This window comes from Alligator mississippiensis, chromosome 1 (assembly GCF_030867095.1).
Source record: "Alligator mississippiensis isolate rAllMis1 chromosome 1, rAllMis1, whole genome shotgun sequence".
NCBI classification, from domain to species: Eukaryota; Metazoa; Chordata; order Crocodylia; family Alligatoridae; genus Alligator; species Alligator mississippiensis.
In genome coordinates this window covers 386,354,972-386,374,806 of record NC_081824.1, presented here as the reverse complement: position 1 = coordinate 386,374,806, position 19,835 = coordinate 386,354,972, and the positions used below count along the sequence as shown (strand labels likewise).

The following is a 19,835-nucleotide window of genomic DNA, read 5'->3' as shown; positions in this document are numbered from 1 at the left end:
CCAAAAAAATACCGAATTATATTCTAAAAATCAAACATCTACAACATTCATTAATTTGATTTCAAAAAATATTTTTGTCCTGATTTACATGCGTTTGTGTAGTGTACCTAGAGGTGATTGCATAATAGCTTGAAATGAAGTCTTACTCTTGTGAGGGGCGTGGAGGGGTGGGTATAGGCTTGTGGGGGGATGTGGGTATGTGGGGTGTGGGTGTCTGGGGGGGTGAGGGAACGTGGGGGTGTGTGTGGATATGTGGGGGGGTGTGGGTGTATGGGTTTTGTGGGGTGCTGTGTGGGTTTGGGGGTCTGTGTATGGCAGTGTGAAGGGGTATGTGGGTGCATGTGTATGGTGGGGTGTGTGTGTGGGACTCACTGTACGAATGTACACACACACTCTGCCCCCTCCCTACACACACATGTATGCACACACTGGTACCGGTGTGGCCTTGTGCTCCCTGATCTGGCGATGCAGCTGGGAGCCACGTGGTGCTGGAGCTTAAGTTAGCTTAGTTTTGCCTATTTTGAGACCCCCCTATTATATTGCTGAGTAGACCAAATGCTTTGCAATGTTATTGTAAATAATACATAAAATAAGTGGCCTGTTCTCATTTATCCACAAAAAAAGTAAAAATTCTTGTGTTTTGCTATTGACTTTGGGCCATTTTCCTCTTGACATGGACTGTTATAGTGAACAGATTATGATTTTATTATTTTATCTTGATAAGGCAGTATATTCTCTTTATAACCTTAAACCTTTAATTTTTTTCTTTGCATCTGTAACAGCTAGCCGATGGCGGAATCTCTTCTCTACGCCTGTCTCCTTGGCTTTCCCTTATAGTCCTGTTGCAAGACTGTCCCCATATAGCAATGGCTTTAACAGTCCCAACTTCTCTAAAACCTCGAATAAAGCAATACTAACACCTGAAAGGACAGGTAATGCTTTTTTTTTTTTTAACTTGTTGCTGATAAAACTGCTTTACTAAATCTAATTCCTTTGCTGTTTAACAGCAATATACTAAATGCCTAACTGTTAGTTAAAAATGTCAACAATTTTAGCCCTATGACTTACTAAGTGGAGGATTATCCTCTATTCTACATAATGTATTATAGTGAATTGGCTTTTATAAATAGTTTTGTTTTAACTGGAGAAGCCTTACATGACACAATTATTTGTCCCCACTTGTTACTCCTTTGTAAGATGTGCTCAACAAGTAAAGATAGAATAGGAAGCTTGGGGAACCATAATTTTAGTTCTAGTGGTGACCAGATGGCAAAAGGCTTGTATTGCTCTTTTTCAGCAGTGTTGGGTTTGCTTCTCCATTCTGTACTTAAATACAGTGGAGGTGGAGGAGATCATTTCCTTTCCCTTTGATAGGTGACAGCTGTAGTCCAGGGGCAGTAGCACCAAAAGTGGCATGCTGATCTGTCCGGGCACTTTGTTTCCAAAAATCAAGACCTACCTAGTGCTGAGAAGCTTGCTTCTTCTCACAGTGAGATGGAAAATGGAAGTTCTTTTACAATAAATGGAAACACAAGGCTTTTAAAACATGGTTTCATACTCTGGCTTCTACATAAAATCACATCTGACTAGCTCAGAGAGCAAAGAATGGCAGCCACTTTTTTTGGACATGTATTCAGAGTGGCATCTGTTAACTCCCCTGACCTCTCAGAGCAGATTAAAATGATTTGTGAACCTAAACCTGAGCTAGAAGATGCTAGAAATTTGGAAAAATAATATGAACATATATTTATATTATTCAAAGGAAAAATTAAACTGAGACCAACCCCAGAAACACTCATGCATAACTTTGCAGTGTTAAGGTAACGTTGGAGGGATGTTGTAGTCATGATGTTCCAGGAAATATGTAAGAGGCAATGATTTTTGTGAGTGGTATTGTTTAGTGGACCAGAAAAATGCACCTATTTCAAGTTTGTCTTAAGTCAGTGATTCTTGAGATCTTTTCAAGGGTGTCACTCAGTATTATCACTGTTAGGTGTGCAAGCATGATTCACAAGATAATAGAGTGATTTCAAATAGAGGTCCATAGTTTTAATGACTTGTGATCTTTCTGAGTTATTTGCAGCAAAAAAATTGCACTATTATTTTTCTGTAAACAAAAAACAAATGGAAACTAAGAGCTGGCATTTTCTGAGGGGTGCTTTGAGTCTGACAAGGGGAGCCTTGAGTCTAAAAAGATTGAGAACCACTGATCTATGTCTTACTGGACCAGGTACATGATTGGGATAAAGATACCTCCCACAGAAACCCTGGCCTCTTTGCAGTGTTAACATGTTTTTTCAGCAAGGAGACCAAAGTGTTGAAAACCTATTTTAGTTTCAGAAATGTCTCATGAATACTAAAGTAGGCAAGTTTCAGCAACCAACAATTCAGTTCTAAATATTTGTATTGTGGTGTATGATAGTCTCTGTAGGCTGTTGAAAATTCTGTTTTTAGTTTTATTTATGAGACTTTCCTGAAAGTGGAATAGTTTATCAACACTTTGATCTTAATCCTGACAAAATAGTTTATTTGATTTGTTTTTTCTTTTCAAAATTATAAATCATGTAATTTTAATTGCTTTTGAAATAAACAATTTGTGAGCTTTGCTGCCAGCTTACTGAAGGAAGCCACAATTTAGTTTGGAGACTGGATAAAGAAAAATTCCTGTCCAGTCTTCAAGTATGGAAATGTTGCAATATGATACATGTTCATATGAATGACTTTGTAACTGCTGTGAAGATGAATTGTGCTTAATATTTCTTATGCTGCACAATAAACTGATAGTGCTTGAATGTACTGTGTGTGTGGTTGTACCAAGAAAATGTCAGTAAAAATAACATTGGTGGGATGGGTTTGTGTATTTTGTTTAAGACCTCCATTTCAACTATACTCAGCTTATAGAAAAAATGTTTGTACCTTTTTCCTGCTAACCCTTGAAGCTCACTTGGGCTCGAATTAAAGTTCTCCACACGCTTTCATGTTGTAACCAATAATAAAGGCTGCTTGCAGAGGTTAACAAAAAAAAAAAAAATTAAAATGGCACTTTAAAGTTTAAACTTGGCACATTCCCATGCTGAGCCCAGTGGATGCCCAGAAGAAGCAGCATGTAAATTGGACCCAGCTTTCCCAAAGCCTGTATAGGGGCTTTTTTGCGCTTTTATTTAGTAGCCGATTGAATCAGCTTTAAATTAAAGCACCAAAAAGTCTCACTGCAGTGTCTGATCTATACAGATGCTGCGAAGCTGGGTTGAAGTAATGCACTGTTTCTTCTTCAAGCAGCCACAGATTCTGGCACAGAGACCCTCAGTTTCATCTATGCAGTCCCAGTTCCTTCATGGGGCTGCACTTGCTGAACTGAACCAGTTTACTTAATTACTAAACATGTAACTAGTCCCAAAGGAATAGAATCCAGTTTCCTCTTCTATTACAAGACATTTGTGGGCAGGAATTTCTGTCCTATGTGTTTGTACAATGACTAGCATGCTGGGGCCTGGATTGTTATTACCAACTGGTCCAACTATAATTACAAATAATTTTAAAAAACCTGTAATAAATAGGTATTTGAAAATAACTCAGAAACCATGCATGTAGGAGAGTGGGTGAAGTTCATGACACATTGATGCTGTTGTTTCTTAGAGGAGACCCCCTGTTCAGCTAAGAGCAACTTAAATGTTTGAGGTGTTTTAGAATAAAGGCTGGACCAAGTAATCAAAATTGAGCTGAGTAAATTGTTCTTTATTTGTGGTATACCTTTTTCACTAACAAACAGGGATTTGTATTCTAGAATGTCTTCCATGTTTCACAAGCATGAAATCAATAAGTGAAAGACAATAGGACTCTTTTTCCATTGACTTTCTATGAGCATATAAAAATTATTTGGATGACAGCACTTTGTGACATAGTAGCTATAAACGAATGTGTTCTTTTGTGTAGGTTATACTTCCAGAAGTTCCCCTCTCAGCCCTCAGTCATCAATAGACAGTGAACTGAGCACTTCGGAACTTGAGGATGATTCTATCTCCATGGGATACAAACTACAGGACCTCACTGATGTTCAGATCATGGCTCGACTGCAGGAAGAAAGTATGTCTAATTTCTCTTAAATTGTTGTTTAATTGCAGTCGCACAGTTTTCTCAGGATAATTTGCCATTTGGTTTTCGAGCTTTTCATGGTTCATTTCAACCAGTTGAAAGGATGCCAAGGATGGGACTGTCCTAAACACACAAAGCAGCCTATGGCTTCTGATGGCAGGCTAGGCTGCCTGTACACAAATGCGAGGAGCATGGGGAACAAACAGGAGGAACTAATCCTTCTGCTAAGCAATAACAAGTATGATCTCTTAGGGATAACGGAGACCTGGTGGGACTCCACCTATGACTGGACCACAGGTATAGATGGCTGTACCTTGTACAGAAGGGACTGTGTTGGGAGGAAGGGCGGGGGTGTGGCTCTCTTATGTTAAGGAGCAGTACACTTCCCTACTAGCTGACATTGGCACCCAAGGAGGGCAACTTGAAACCCTCTGGTTTAGAATATGAAGAGAACGTGGTGAAGGGGATATTACTATAGGATTCTATTACAGACCTCCTAACCAGGAGGAAGTGTTGACTATGAATTCTCTAGGGAACTAACAGAGTGCATGCTCTTGGTGCATGGTTGTCATGGGTGATTTCAACCACCCTGACATCTCATGGGAAGAGCATTCAGCCAAATCTGACAGGTCATGAAGCTTCCTCACCTGCATTGACGAGCTCTATCTGACTAAGTCCACGGGCAACTTAAGGTGTGATTACTTGGTTAATCATACCAAGTCCACGGGCTGACAAAGGGTGGGGTGAGATGGTGCTAGATCTGGTTCTGGCCAAAGGGGATGATCTAGTGAGCAACCTGAGGATTGAAGAGAAGCTTGGTGACAGTGATCACGAGTTGATCACTTTCTCTGTCCATAGCAAAGCTCGCAAATCAGTCAGCAATGCTGAAATCCTCAACTTTAGGAAAGCTGACTTTCATAAGCTCAGAAGGTTGGTTGTCAAGGCCCTGAAAGATCATGATTTGACAGGGAAGGGAGTCCAAGACAGGTGGTCACTCCTTAAGGATGTGATCCTGAAAGCACAAGGGAAATCCATTCCAGCCTGTAGGAAAGATAGTAAAAGGGCTGGTAGGGCTCTTTGGCTCAATAAGGAACTCATGGACTTCCTGAATTTTAAAATAGAAGCCTTTAAGGGTTGGAAGATGGGAAATTCCTCTAAGGAGGATTATGCAGCACTGGCCAGCACCTATAGGGAGCAGACCAGAAAAACCAAGGCCAAAACCAAGATCAAACTGGCTACGGGTATCAGTGACAATAAAAAGTCTTTCTTCAGATACATGGGAAGTTGAAAGAGAAATAAGGGCAACATTGGATCCCTGCTGAATCAAATGGGGCAGCTGACATCTGACACCCAGGAAAAAGCTAATCTCTTTAATGATTACTTTGCGTCGGTTTTTCACCAACCCAAAGGGATCACCCTGCCTGACAGGACACAGAATTATGAAGATACAGGTGACCACACACCTACATTTGGCAATGACCTTGTGAGGGAACACAATAAGAGGCTGGACATCCATAAGTCAGGGTGATGAAATGCACCCAAGAGTGCTAAAAGGGTTGGCTGACACCATAGTATGACCAATGGTGAGAACTCATTGCGCTTGGAAGAGGTTCCTGACGATTGGAAGAGGATCAATATGGTGACTATCTTCAAGAATGAAAGGAAGGAAGGAAGATCTAGGGAAGTACAGACCAATCAGTTTGACTTCAATCCCTGAAAAGATCATGGAAAAAATTATTAAAGAATCCATCAACAACAGGCTAATGGAAAGCACCATTCTGAGAGACAGCCAACATGGCTTCATTAAGGTAGGTTGTGCCTGACCAACCTCATCTCCTTCTATGATGAGGTGACACGTTACCTGGACAGAGGAGGAGAGGCTGATGTCATTTACTTGAATTTCAGAAAAGCCTTTGATTTGGTCTCCTATGATGTCCCCATGACAAAATTGGGGAACTGCAGCCTCAATAACCTTATGGTCCAATGGCTGGGGAACTGGCTCTGTGGTTGGACCCAGAGAGTGATAGTCAGAGCCATCCCTTGGAGAGGGAGAATTGGGGTGACTGCCCTGGGTTGCGCACTTTGGCGGGCTCTGTGGACAGTGGTGTACAGGCTCCGCCATATACTGCCGGCTCCACGTTCCAACTGCTCACCACTCCCTGCCCCATGCCCTGCACAGCCTGATATGCCCCGGGCCCTGCACACCCCTAGGGCTGGCTCTGGTGATAGTTGATGGAACCAAGTCAACGTGGCGCATGGTGACCAGTGACATCCCTCAGCGTTCAGTACTCAGACCAGTACTCTTTAACATATTCGTAAACGACCTGGATTCCTGTGTCAGAAGCAGCTTGGCTAAATTTGCAGATTGCACTTCCCCATAATTTGGTGTCATCACGCTAGAAGATAGGCTGGGGATTCAGGTCGACTTGGACAGGCTTGCAAAGTGGGTGGATCAAAACCTGATGCCTTTCAACACGGAGAAATGCAAGGTGCTCTACCTTGGAAGAAAGAACCCACATCGTACTCTATGCGACATTGGTCAGGCCACAGTTGGAGTACTGCATCCAGTTCTGAGCGCCACTCTTCAGGAAGGATGTGGACAGCATCGAGAGGGTCCAGAGGAGGGCCACTCGCATGATCAGGGGGCAGCAGGGTAGGCCCTATAAGGAGAGGCTACAGGACCTGAACCTGTTCATCCTCCACAAGAGAAGGCTGAGAGGGGATCTGGTGGCTGTTCATAAACTTGCCAAGGGGGACCAGCAGGCTATGGGAGAGTCCCTGTTCCCCTGAGCACTACTGGGATTAACAAGGAATAATAGCCATAAATTGACTGAGTGTAGATTCAGGTTAGACATCAGGAGGTGCTACTTCACAGTCAGGGTGGCTAGGAGCTGGAACCAACTTCCAAGGGAAGTGGTGCTTGCTCCTACCTTGGGGGTCTTCAAAAGGAGGCTAGATAATCACCTAGCCGGGGTTGTTTAACCCCAGCTTTCTTTCTTTCCTGCCCATGGCAGGGGGTCAAACTTGATGATCTGCTTAGGTCCCTTCCGACCCTACCAACTATGAAACTACTTATAGACTCAGCACACCTATGCTCACTAGCACTATGACTGAAAGACTTGGGGGTCATGATTGACCACAAGATGAATATAAGCCACCAATCTGATGCTGCAGCTGGCAAAGTGAATAAAATCCTGGCTTGCATCTACTGACGCATCTCAAGTGGGACCCAAGATGGCATCCTTCTGCTTTATTCAGCCTTGGTGAGACTGCAGCTATAGTATTGTGTCCAGTTCTGGGCTCCATGCTTCAGAAAGGATGTGGAGAAGCTTGAGAGAGTCCAGAGGAGAGCCATGCGCATGATCTGAGGTCAAGAGAGCAGGCCTTTACAAGGAGAGGCTGAAAGGCATGGGACTCTTTAGTTTGGAAAAGCATAGGCTTAGGGGAGGACTTAGTGGCAGCCTATAACAGGGGTTGTCAACTGGGGGTACTTCAGAAGGCCCTAGGGGGGTATGTGTGGGTGGGTGGGGACGGAGTGCTGCCACACACTATCCCATGCAGGTGCCACTCTCATGGCCAAACGCAGTGTGGGGTGGGGGAAGCTCACATGTGGTGGCTGCTGCCACTCTGCATTTGCCCACATGCCACCCCCCACCCCCCATTCTGCAGTCCAGCTGCTAGAGTACATTGCTCTGTGTTTAGCTGCCGGGGGTATACTGATCCCAAAATGTTGAAATCCCCTGGCCTGTAAGTATATGAGGGATGTGCATCAGGAGAACATCTGGGAGAACATCTGTTCACTAAGGCACCCCAAGGGAAGACAAAGTCCAATGGTTACAAACTGCTGGAAGACCATTTTAGATTGCATATAAGGAAAAACTTCTTTACTCTCCGAGTCTCCAGAGTATGGAGTAGACGCTCACTGAAAGTGGTGCAAGCACCTACTTTGGACACGTTCAAGAAGCATTTGGATGATTATCTTTTTGGGGTCATCTGACCCCAGCGGTCTTTCCTGCCCTTCGGGCATAGGGCTGGACCCAATGATCTCAGTAGGTCCCTTCCAGCCCTAATGTCTATGAAATCTATGAAGTTTAGATGAGAATAAAAGACTGAATTTTTGCTGAAATACTGAATTTTTGGTGTGCCCACTTTTTACATCATACGGTGCATTGACATGGAGAAAATAATTGATAGTATGTGAAGGCAAAGAATTGTTAAGGTTTAAAGGAAAATGTAATTACTGTTGGTCCATCAAAAATGCGTAGACTTCTGCTCTTTAAATGGCAGTTGTACCTTTTTCTTTAATCTTGTTTTCCAAAAGCCTGAAATCTGTGGTGAACATTTTAAAAGATCATATGTTAATGATCTTCTGTTACAGCAGCAACAGATAGACAATAAGAATGTGTCTTGACTGCTTTTTAACGTCTGGAGTAATGTTTAGAAATGGCAAACTATTTAGAAATGAAATTCTGTTCAAATGAAGTTTGCAGCCATTTAAGAAAAGAAGCATGGATAATTGGGGGGAGGAGACAGGATCCTTTTTGATTGCTTTAATTGATATTTGTGAAATTAACATTTGAAGTCCTATTTTTCTCTGCTTCTGGGTGAAAGACTCAGGTTAACAAAAAATGGGAAATGATCATATCTAATTTGCTTACCAACCAGGCCTTCTGGTAAAGTCAGTGGGAGCTGCATGTACTTAACGGTTTCAAAATAAGGCCACAGGTAAACAAAATGAAAATAATGAGAAATATTTTTTCTTTGTGGTTGCTCTCAGTGGTAATCAATGTGGCTATTACCTGTAAAAACAAGTAATATTTTTTCAGGGAGGGTTCTGGTGTAAAAAATCTTAAGACCCACTGCTTCAGAGCACTTATTTAGATACCAGGTTAATAATGTTATCATTAATAAAGTTGCCATGCCAGCTTAGAATAGATTTAAAGAAAACAATTTAGAATGCTAATGATCAGATAATCAAGTGGTAAAAAGTGGTGTAACTCCACTACTTTTGAGGAAGATAGGGATGAAATATAATTTGGTTACAAGGTGTTTAAAGGTCAAACATCTTTTTCATAAAATTTACAGGTCTCAGACAAGATTATGCTTCTACTTCAGCCTCTGTTTCAAGACACAGTTCAAGTCTATCTCTACATTCAGGAAAGAAAGGGACATGCAGTGATCAGGAATATGATCGCTACAGTCTTGAGGACGAAGAAGAATTTGACCACCTGCCCCCTCCACAGCCTCGACTTACTCGTTGTTCACCATTCCAAAGAGGAATTCCACACTCACAGACTTTTTCCAGTATTCGGGAGTGCAGAAGAAGCCCCACTTCACAGCATTTCCCTTCAAATAATTATCAGCAGCAGTGCTATTCTCCTCAAGCCCAAACGCCCGAGCAGCAACCAAATAGGATGAATGGAGGTAGGTTGCATGTTTTTCTGATTAGGTTTTTTTTTTTTCTTTTCCCTTTCATCACAATATTAGCAATGCCATTTTGAGAGTCAGATTAAGTAAACCAGTGAAGTGGTTCCAGATGATGGCAGTTAAATCATCTTGCAAATTGTTGTGGTACAGTGTTAGATTCTTATGGGACAGCAATTTTAAAATCTTTTAATACAGTCATTTCAGGTAGGTGATTGTTAAATAGCAAGTTATCCTTGAAATGGTCATGATTGTTGCTTACAACAGTTTTAAATACTTCATAAGTAAAGAAGCATAAATAAAGAGAGGGGGAGACCTTTGTGTTCTGGCCTTGACTTCTTCCCATCCCTCCCTTTCTTTACCTTCTGTCTCTGGTCATTATGTAAATGTTCTCTTTCTGACAATATGAACTGAATGGTGATTTGCGTTGCCCTTAAGTGTGGGGGACTCTACTGTCACTCTGAGTTTCAGGCATGAAGGTGACTATTGACAATGGGTGGACAGGTGTGTGCATCATTCCCAAACTGCTGACAGTGACCACTGTTGTTCGCACCATACGTAACATTAAAGTCTTCCTGAATCTCTTGAGTTTGGGTGTTGTGGTGTCAAGTTTTGAAAACATGGTGTTGTTTCTGTGTTCTCTCCCTCCTTTCCTCCTTTATGATGGTGGTTTTCTTGCCTCCCACACCACCTCTGCCTTTGGAAACAGGATGCTGGTTATCCAGTCAGGTTATTATCTTGCCTTAAGCAGGTGAATTGTCAGAATGCCATGGATATGACACTTTCTTGACAAAGGATCCATGACAGGTCTCTGCCAAAGGCATTTATAAGCTGTTAGACATGGCATAAGAGGGATAACAGGCAAGTTGGGGCCATGTAAGGAAGGGTGGGATTACAACAGTGTAAGATGCTACAGTCAGTTGTCTGTGCCACATATGCATCCAATTCATTTCAATTTTATTCTTGTTTGTGATGATCAGGGTGGTGGTACAGGAATAAGGGCAGCTCTGAAAAGTTTACAGAAGAGGCTGGTTTGAGGATGGAGAGGAAGTGTGTGCAAAATCCATGATTACACATGTGGATAACGTGAAGTTATATCCAGTGAATCTGTACAGTCCCCACATTCTTGGTATTTTTCTTGTCATGTTTTTTGACAAGGCTTTATGTGTCACTTTATGTCACTCACTCCTAATAAGAGAGTGTGCATAATTCCTCTATGCTGTCCAGTGAATAAGTGAAAGATAGCTTGACTGACACAAGTGCTACTGCACGATTAGTCGTTTTCTCCAAGAGCATTGAGGTGATGCATAGCTTGTTAGAAGAATGACATGCAACAAGTTACAGCTTCAGTCAGCTGTAGGATGTTTGAATGTCTTGTTGATCTGTAGCAGTCTGTGTAGAGGGGAATTCCACCTTCTTTTCTCTCTCCTTCAGCCTTTGACTTGGGCAGTAAGTACATTCACATAAACCTCTCCCATGTAAGGACAAAGTATCACACTACTGCTAGTGAACAGCTCTGCCTTCCCTCCTCCAAACAGAATTGTGCTTGGGCATATACAATAGGGTCTGAACATTAGTTTGCTTGTCTGTTAGCTGACCTCACTAGCAAAGGAACACAATAGCACAGTTTCCACGATTTGGGACTGGTGTCTGATAATATTTATCAGGAATACTTTTGGCTTGGCATTCACAATAAAGGTGCTGGAGGTTGTCAGGTGTTGGAAGTCTTTGCTTGTTTTGATAGTTGATTAGCTATTAATATTACATTCAATTTGTTACTTAGCAAGAGGACTTTGGAGTCAGTGATTGTGTTTAGCCTCAAGTCCAGTGTTTGATCAAGAATTGACTGAGCCTGTAGACTGATTTTTGGATCTTTAGCTTTTGCTAGGGAGGACATATGAGCAGAGCTGCTACTGTCCGTGTTTGAAGATAGGACTTTTTTAAAGAAGACTATAGTGCCCAGACTCAACTTCCTGTTCTAACTTCAGATCTGAGCTGCATGCACAGCTCTGCCAAATAATAAGATAATGAAAACGCTATGAACTGAGAAATATCCATCTTACTTTATATGACCATGGTAGAGGCCTCCCATTGAGTATTTGGTTAGGATGCATTACTTACTGTGGTGTTAGATAAAAAGGAACTGTTAAACTAAGAAGGAAGGGCAAAGTTGTGGCTGAGATAAAGGACATTTCAGCAAGCATTGAAACATGAAAGGCTGTGTTTATAACTGTGAAGAGGTAATTCTTTGGCCGCAGTCCTGATGACATAGTTGTTTTGTCAAAGCCGAGAAGAGAGATCAAAGGGCAGTTGATATCTTACAGATACAAGAGAGACAGGAAACAGAGGTTTTATGAGTAGGTCAGGATGTTTTTACCTGCCAAGAATGGAGTTAGCTGGGCGGAAGAAAACTTTCAGTGGTGTAAACCATACCCATGCTTGAAGGCCTTTTATGTATGCTTTATTATAAATGCTTTGAACCTTTGATATGAAAGCTTGCAAAGAAGAATTTTTCCAACTATTTGAATTGATCTAATAAAAGATATTGGACTCACCCAGAGAACCTTGTCTGTCTGTGTCCTTAGACCAACATGGCTATAACCTATACCCTTGAACCCTTGATAAATTCATAAATATTTCTGCATTTTAAAGGTGCTGGGCCTGTGTCATTGAAGGCATATATTTTGTCAGTCTCTCTCAAAGGGAAACATACATAGGTGTCAAAGTTGTATCTGTTGTTAATGTAACTGGGATCCAGAGATATGCAGGACAAAAGACCAGTGTGAGAGTGGTTGGCCAGTATGGATCCATCTCTAGTGAGATGCAGGAAATTGTTTGTCTAGTGCACTCAAGATGGGCTAAGAGGGATGAATGCACAGTTAGCCAGGTAACAATTACAGAAGACATTGACATGTATTGCAAAGGCCCCCTCTACACATTACATTTAAAGTATGATTAACCAAGTATTCACACCTTAAGTTGTGACACAGCTACACATTCAGCCAATTAATGGAATGATAAAACTAAGATGTGGGGGGAAGTGGACATGCTAGAAGGGATGAATAGGCTACAATCGGACCTAGACAGGTTACAGGGGTGGGCAGATAAGAACAGAATGCATTTCAACACTGACAAGTGCAAGGTGCTGCACCTGGGGAGGAAGAACCAGCAGCATACCTACAGGCTGGGGAACTCCCTTCTTGTCAGTGCAGAGGCAGAAAAGGATCTTGGAGTCATTATTCATGCCAAAATGAACATGGGCCGACAGTGTGGGGAAGTGGTCAGGAAGGCCAACCGTACATCTCAAGCAGGTCCAAGGAGGTGATTCCCCCCTTTATGTGACACTGGTCAGGCCGCAGTTGGAGTACTGTGTCCAGTTCTGGGTGCTGCAGTTCAAGAGGGGTGTGGACAATATGGAGAGGGTCCAGAGGAGGGCCACTTGCATGATCAGGGGGAAGCAGGGCAGAGCCTATGAAGAGAGCCTATGGGACCTGAACCTGTTCAGCCTCCACAAGAGAAGGCTGAGGGGGGGGGATCTAGTGGCTGTTTACAAACTAGTTGGAGGGGACCAGCAGGCATTGGGAGAGTCCCTGTTCCCCCGAGCACTACCAGGGGCGACTAGAAATAATGGTCACAAGCTGGCAGAGGGTAAATTCAGACTAGACATCAGGAGGTGCTATTTCACTGTCAGGGCGGCTAGGATCTGGAACCAACTTCCAAGCAAAGTGTTGCTGGCTCCTACCCTGGGGGTCTTTAAGAGGAGGCTAGATGAACACCTTGCTGGGGTCTTTTGACCACAGTACTCTTTCCTGCCATGGCAGGGGGTCGGACTTGATGATCTACTCAGGTCCCTTCTGACCCTACAAGCTATGAAACTATGAAAACAAGCAATAAGCCACAAAATTATTCCGCAAAAAATGTGGAATAATTTTGTAGCTTGTTCTAATTATGCCATTAATTGAGTGTGTGGCCAAGTGGTCCCCTGTTACTGGGAGTCCCATCAACTGAGGGGCTCCAAATCACAGGGGAGCACCACCTACTGCCAGCCCCATAGCTGAGAAGGCTGGCAGTAGTGACACTTGTCAGCTGTGGGTCTTGCAGTGGGAAGAACGCTGTTCCCTCTCTGAGCCTCATAGGGTGTGGGGTACATAGCTGGGACAGTGCCTGCCAGCAATGCTGCTGTCCCTGTGAGCCTTGTTGGCTGTGAGTCTCTCACAGCAGGGGCATTGTTGATGGCTTTGGGGCTTGCAGCGGGGGTACCGGGGAAAATGCTGACAGTACTGCAAGCCTCATGAGGTGCAGGGTTTGCAGCAGTGGCAGTGTTCCCAGCACTGCCCCTGCTGTGAGGCCTGCAGCATAGGTCATCAGTGGGACTCACAGTCATGGGAGCTAATGCAGGGGGAGCCCAGGATTGTGATCCCAGGCTTCCCCTGCACTGGTGATGAGCAGGAATCCTGGTTTTCTACTGAAAAATGTGGATTTTGAGTTACTATTTTTTATCTGAAAACGGGATTTTTTTTTTAATAGAAGAAAACCAGGATCCCCTGTGATAAGGCGCGATAGGATCTAATGCGCAATTCTGGTTGTGCCTCCTGCCTCATGGCAGGAGGCATGATTGTGTGGATTGTGCATTAGAACCCACTGTACCTCTACCTGTACATGTTGTAATGTAACAACCTGTTGTGATATTTGCCAGTGCACACAAAGAAACACAAGACCTGCCTTCCTTCTTACACAAATACAGTGATTGTGCGTATGCTTCGGCCTTCAAATCTTAGGTGGGAAACTGGAAAACTGAACTAGAGGTCTGCTAAGTGCGTGAGCCTATTCTTAAGTACAGCCTGGCTATACTTGAACATATGTGGGTGGGTTTAGTCAGCTGGGCACCCAAAAAATCTACTGTGACCTCTGGAGCATTACTTCAGGGCAACCCCATTTGTGTCTGAAAATAAAACTGCTTCCAATTTTAATGAAAGATTCACAGGAAGAAACATTTTGCATGAAGTCAGTCTTTTCTTTTTTCCCAAATCAATCGAATCTGTGTTGTCTTTGGGTTTCATGGTGAAAGTTACACCTATGAGTGCTTCTGAGGAATTTTCGATTTTTAGTGAAACTGCTCTGTTCTCTGATATGTTCTGAGCCAATAACTGGGTGACCTTGGTGATGGTGGAGGAAGCAAGTACTTTCCACATGTATTTCAATTAAAAAAAAAAACAAACGGGGCTATTTACTGCATTTTTGTACCATACGGTAAATGCTGTAGCAGTGCTTCCTATATGTAGATAGGTGGAACGATTATGTCTAATCCAACTGATTTGTAGATAACTAGCCATTTAATCCGGCTTCCTGCAGCAAATCTGTATTTCTTGAGCGTGTTTTTATTTGAGTAATAAAGGCTATGCATGTGGATAAGCTTATCATATATAACAGGCTTGGTAATATACCTCATTTGTGGTTGGAATACTTTAAATTTGATCATAGTTATGTATTATAATAGGCATTTACATCCTTATGCTTTTAAAAGAGCAAATGGTGTACAGATCATATTGTCTAAATACATATAACTTGCTTTGTTGTGATGCCTAAGGCAGTCTGTTTCTCTCTGTCTTCTCTCTCTCTTTCTTTCATGATAGTTTTGTGATTGGTTTGTGTTAGTGTATTCTTTTTGGACTGTTTTAGTTGTTATGCCTTTCATCACTTCTAGCTTTTCTCTGAGACTGGTGACACTATTGAAGTTCTGTAAAAAAGACTTGTTTCCATGGTGTAGCCAGGCAGAACCCAGGACATGCAGGAAATCTAAAGAAATGTTCTGAGATTTTGACCCAGTTTCCACATCGGGGTTTAGATAGGCTTACAAGCATTCATCATTTATGTTATATCAGTGCTCTCCTAATTTTGTAAGTATTTTGAAGTGTCTGTCACTATAATATATGAATGTTTAAAATATTTAAAATAATCATCCTTTTTAAAACTTCTAGTTTGGGAAATAATTTATTGTAAAATGACAGACGAGACCAGAAGTAAATCATGTAGTACTTAGTGTTTTATTGATATTCATTCTCTCTTTCTCTCTCTGTCCCTGCCCTGCCCCCTGCCTCCCCACCTCCCCTCTACAAGTCTTAAGTGTCTAAACTCTCCTTGGTTTATCTGCCACCTTTCATGAGCAGGCCAGTGCTATTCCAGGGCCTTTTACAGCTTGCATTTTCCCTTTTTGGAAAGGTAAATGAGGGGTTGCTTTAATTTTTATTGTTCTTGATTTATGTTTCCCAACCCTGAACATATCCACAGCCTTGGCTTCTTTAGAACTCTCTTTTTGAACTATGCCATTTGGCTGGCATGCTCAATATCATATTAGATGCATTACATGTCCACTTGGACTGTCAGCTTAGAATAAAAGGTAGTAATAACCACATGATATGTATTAGTCTCTATAGAAGAAAAGAATAGGAAATGTATCCCAGTTACTTCTGAAACACTGTTGAGAATCCTGGTCTGTGGGGAGAAGGCATGGCACGATAATAAAAAAGGCTCTGTTTTTTGCATGTGTTCTGTGTTAACGGTCACTGGAAGTGCTTTTATTGTGTACACCCAAAGTAGTGCGAAACAATAGCTCTAATTGAAGTGAAATGTTACAAAAGTAAGAGAATATAGATGTGGACAGAAAAATCTTAAGGGTGAATTGAAAAGACTCTGTTTTACCTCTTACTTTGTTTCACCTCTTATGCTTTGAGATCAGATCTTTCTACCTTTTTTTTTTCTGTTTCTGTTTTATCCTTTATTGACTTCAGAAACATTTTGACCTGATAAATGAAAAATGTCATAATTGTAGGTGATGAGTGAAAGAATACTGAAATTAGGTCTTGGCAGATGGGCTGGAGAAACTGATTTGTGTCGTTTCTTTTAAAAACAGTTATAATTTAAGGGTGTGGACAGAAGTAACATTTGAAGCATTCCAAGGGCAAGTTGTACAAATGCACATACCCTTTGAAACATCCCAAAAGCAACCAAAGCACAGCAAAATGATACATATTCAATCAGGAACTATTTTGAGACACTTCAGTATTCTGACAAGGGACCTCTGGGTCCTTCAGCATCACACAGTGCTTTGCCCTCACCCCCTTCCCACCCCCTTTCCTCTGCTGCATACACATGGGGAGAGTGAGGTAGAGCTAAGGAGACTGGGCACTCTCCTGGCCTGAGTTAGGAAAGCCCCTGCTGCTGGAGTTGGAGCCAGAGGCAGGTAATCCTTGTATATTCCCCTGTTCATTGCTGTTTCCTCCCTGCCTCCCAGGATGCTCAGTATGCTGAGACAGGACCCAGATCACTGGACCTAGAACCTCTCTCTTTCTGGTGAAGGGGGTTCCATAGGGACAGGGCTCGTATCCTAGTTTTGCAGGTTCCCACTGCCTACTGCCTGGAGAGCAGCAATTTTGAGGTGCTTCAGTTGGGGAGTACTGTAGAAGCTATAGCCATGTTTCATGCTGAAATAATACTGTTTTGAAATGTTTCCAAGTTCACTGCCCATGGAAACATTTCAGAAGTTGCTTCTGCTGGCACTCTTAAATCAACACACATTTGTTAAAAATTTGGAGTAACATGTTTTTTTAAATGAACTAGCGCTCCTGCTTGCACTAAACACCTATGACTTAGTGGGGATAACAGAGACCTAGTGGGATTCATCCCATGACTGGGCGGTACATATTGAGGGCTATAGATTGTATAGAAAGGACAGGTCGGGGAAGAAAGGGGGGGGTTGCACTTTATGTCAGTGAGCAATATACATCAACCCTCATCAAAACAGAAACCGAGGTTGAGGAAGTAGAAGGATTGTGGGTTAGGCTACATGGGGGACAAGGAGAAAGGGATTTGGTGGTAGGGGTCTGCTACAGACCCCCACACCAAGGGGAAGAAATAGATGCGGGGCTCCTGAGGCAACTCTCGGAGACCATAAAAGCTAAAGAGGCGGTAGTCATGGGGGACCTAAACTACCCGGACATCTGCTGGGAGACGCAGACAGCAAGGTCCCATCGCTCACGCAGGTTTCTAACCTGTGTACAGGACCACCACCTGACACAGGAGGTGCATGGTCCCACTAGGGGGAATGCCATACTGGATCTGGTATTGGCAACGGGAGATGACATGATAGGAGACCTCCAGATTGGTAGCCATTTGGGAGACAGTGATCACCTTATATTAGAATTCAACATAAGACGGTGAGTGGGTAAGGTAACTAGTAGGGTGAAAGTGCTAGACTTTAGGAAAGCTGATCTCAATGCACTCAGGCGATTAGTCAAGGAAGCACTGCAGAGTAGGAGTTTTGATGGGATGGGAGCCCAAGAAGGGTGGCTGTGCCTAAAGGAAACGATCCTTCGGGCACAAAGCATGATGATCCCTGAGCGAGGCAAAAGAGGGAAAGGGGCCAGGAGGCTTCCATAGCTGACCAGAGAAATCCAGAGCAGCCTAAGGGCCAAAAGGGGAGCACATAAAAAGTGGAAACAGGGTGAGATCACTAAAGATGAATATACCTCCTCTGCTCGTGCTTGTAGGGAGGCAGTTAGGCGGGCCAAGGCTACCATGGAGCTGAGGATGGCAACCCAAGTAAAGGACAACAAGAAATTGTTTTTTAGATATATTGGGAGTAAAAGGAAGGCCCAGGGAGGAATAGGACCGCTGCTAAATGGGCAGAAACAATTGGTGACAGACAGGGGGGACAAGGCTGAACTCCTCAACGAGTTCCTCAGTGTTTCTAAGCGAGGGACATGACAAGTCTCTCACTGGGGTTGTAGAGAGGCAGCAGCAAGGCACCAGACTTCCATACGTAGATCCTGAGGTGGTGCAGAGTCACTTGGAAGAACTGGATGCCTTTAAGTCAGCAGGCCCGGATGGGCTCCATCCGAGGGTGCTGAAGGCACTGGCCAACATCATTGCAGAGCCACTGGTGGGAATATTCGAACGCTCGTGGCGCACGGGCCAAATCCCAGAAGACTGGAAAAGGGCTGACGTGGTCCCCATTTTCAAAAAGGGGAGGAAGGAGGACCCGGGCAATTATAGGCCGGTCAGTCTCACCTCCATCCTTGGTAAAGTCTTTGAAAAAATTATCAAGGCTCACATTTGTGAGAGCCTGGCAGGGCAAATTATGCTGAGGGGAAACCAGCATGGGTTTGTGGCGGGCAGATCGTGCCTGACCAACCTAGTCTCTTTCTATGACCAGGTTACGAAACGCCTGGACACAGGAGGAGGGGTGGATGTCGTATACTTAGACTTCAGGAAGGCCTTCGATACGGTATCCCACCCCATACTGGTGAACAAGTTAAGAGGCTGTGATGTGGATTACTGCACGGTCCGGTGGGTGGCAAATTGGCTAGAGGGTCGCACCCAAAGAGTCGTGGTAGATGGGTCGGTCTCGACCTAGAAGGGTGTGGGCAGTTGGGGTCCCGCAGAGCTTGGTCCTTGGACCGATACTCTTTAATGTCTTCTTCAGCGACTTGGACGAGGGAGTCAAATGTACTCTGTCCAAGTTTGCAGACGACACAAAGCTATGGGGAGAAGTGGACACGCCGGAGGGCAGGGAACAGCTGCAGGCAGACCTGGATAGGTTGCACAAGTGGGCAGAAAACAACAGGATGCAGTTCAACAAGGAGAAATGCAAAGTGCTGCACCTAGGGAGGGAGAATGTCCAGCACACCTACAGCCTAGGGAATGACCTGCTGGGTGGCACAGAGGTGGAAAGGGATCTTGGAGTCCTAGTGGACTCCAAGATGAACATGAGCCGGCAGTGTGACGAAGCCATCAAAAAAGCCAATGGCACTTTATCGTGCATCAGCAGATGCATGACGAATAGGTCCAGGGAGGTGATACTTCCCCTCTATCGGGCGTTGGTCAGACCGCAGTTGGAGTACTGCGTGCAATTCTGGGTGCCACACTTCAAGAAGGATGCGGATAACCTGGAGAGGGTACAGAGAAGGGCAACTCGTATGGTCAAGGGCCTGCAGACCAAGCCCTACGAGGAGAGACTAGAGAAACTGGACCTTTTCAGCCTCCGCAAGAGAAGGTTGAGAGGCGACCTTGTGGCTGCCTTTAAGTTCATCACGGGGGCACAGAAGGGAATTGGTGAGGATTTATTCATCAAGGCACCCCCGGGGGTTACAAGAAACAATGGCCACAAGCTAGCAGAGAGCAGATTTAGACTGGACATTAGGAAGAACTTCTTCACAGTTCGAGTGGCCAAGGTCTGGAACGGGCTCCCAAGGGAGGTGGTGCTCTCCCCTACCCTGGGGGTCTTCAAGAGGAGGTTAGACGAGTATCTAGCTGGGGTCATC

General features: G+C 43.7%; 1 protein-coding gene and 1 long non-coding RNA gene across 9 annotated transcripts in view; one reads left to right on the top strand and one right to left on the bottom strand.

Moving 5' to 3' along the window:
• The window catches only part of LOC109283469 (uncharacterized), an 88,321-nt gene that overhangs the window by 137 nt on the left and 68,349 nt on the right, over positions 1–19,835 (bottom strand). The gene's annotated exons all lie outside the window — the stretch shown is intronic.
• SLAIN1 (SLAIN motif family member 1) overlaps positions 1–19,835 on the top strand; it is a 107,911-nt gene that overhangs the window by 71,086 nt on the left and 16,990 nt on the right. For 5 of the 8 annotated variants that reach the window (XM_059729237.1, XM_019488605.2, XM_059730871.1 and 2 more), the window contains 2 exons: positions 3,934–4,083; positions 9,178–9,516. In XM_059729237.1, the coding sequence (XP_059585220.1) occupies positions 3,934–4,083; positions 9,178–9,516 (489 nt within the window). Of the gene's footprint in view, positions 1–782; positions 933–3,933; positions 4,084–9,177; positions 9,517–19,835 lie in introns of all 8 variants that reach the window. The other 3 variants (XM_059729541.1, XM_059729815.1, XM_006276949.4) reach the window with 1 other exon arrangement.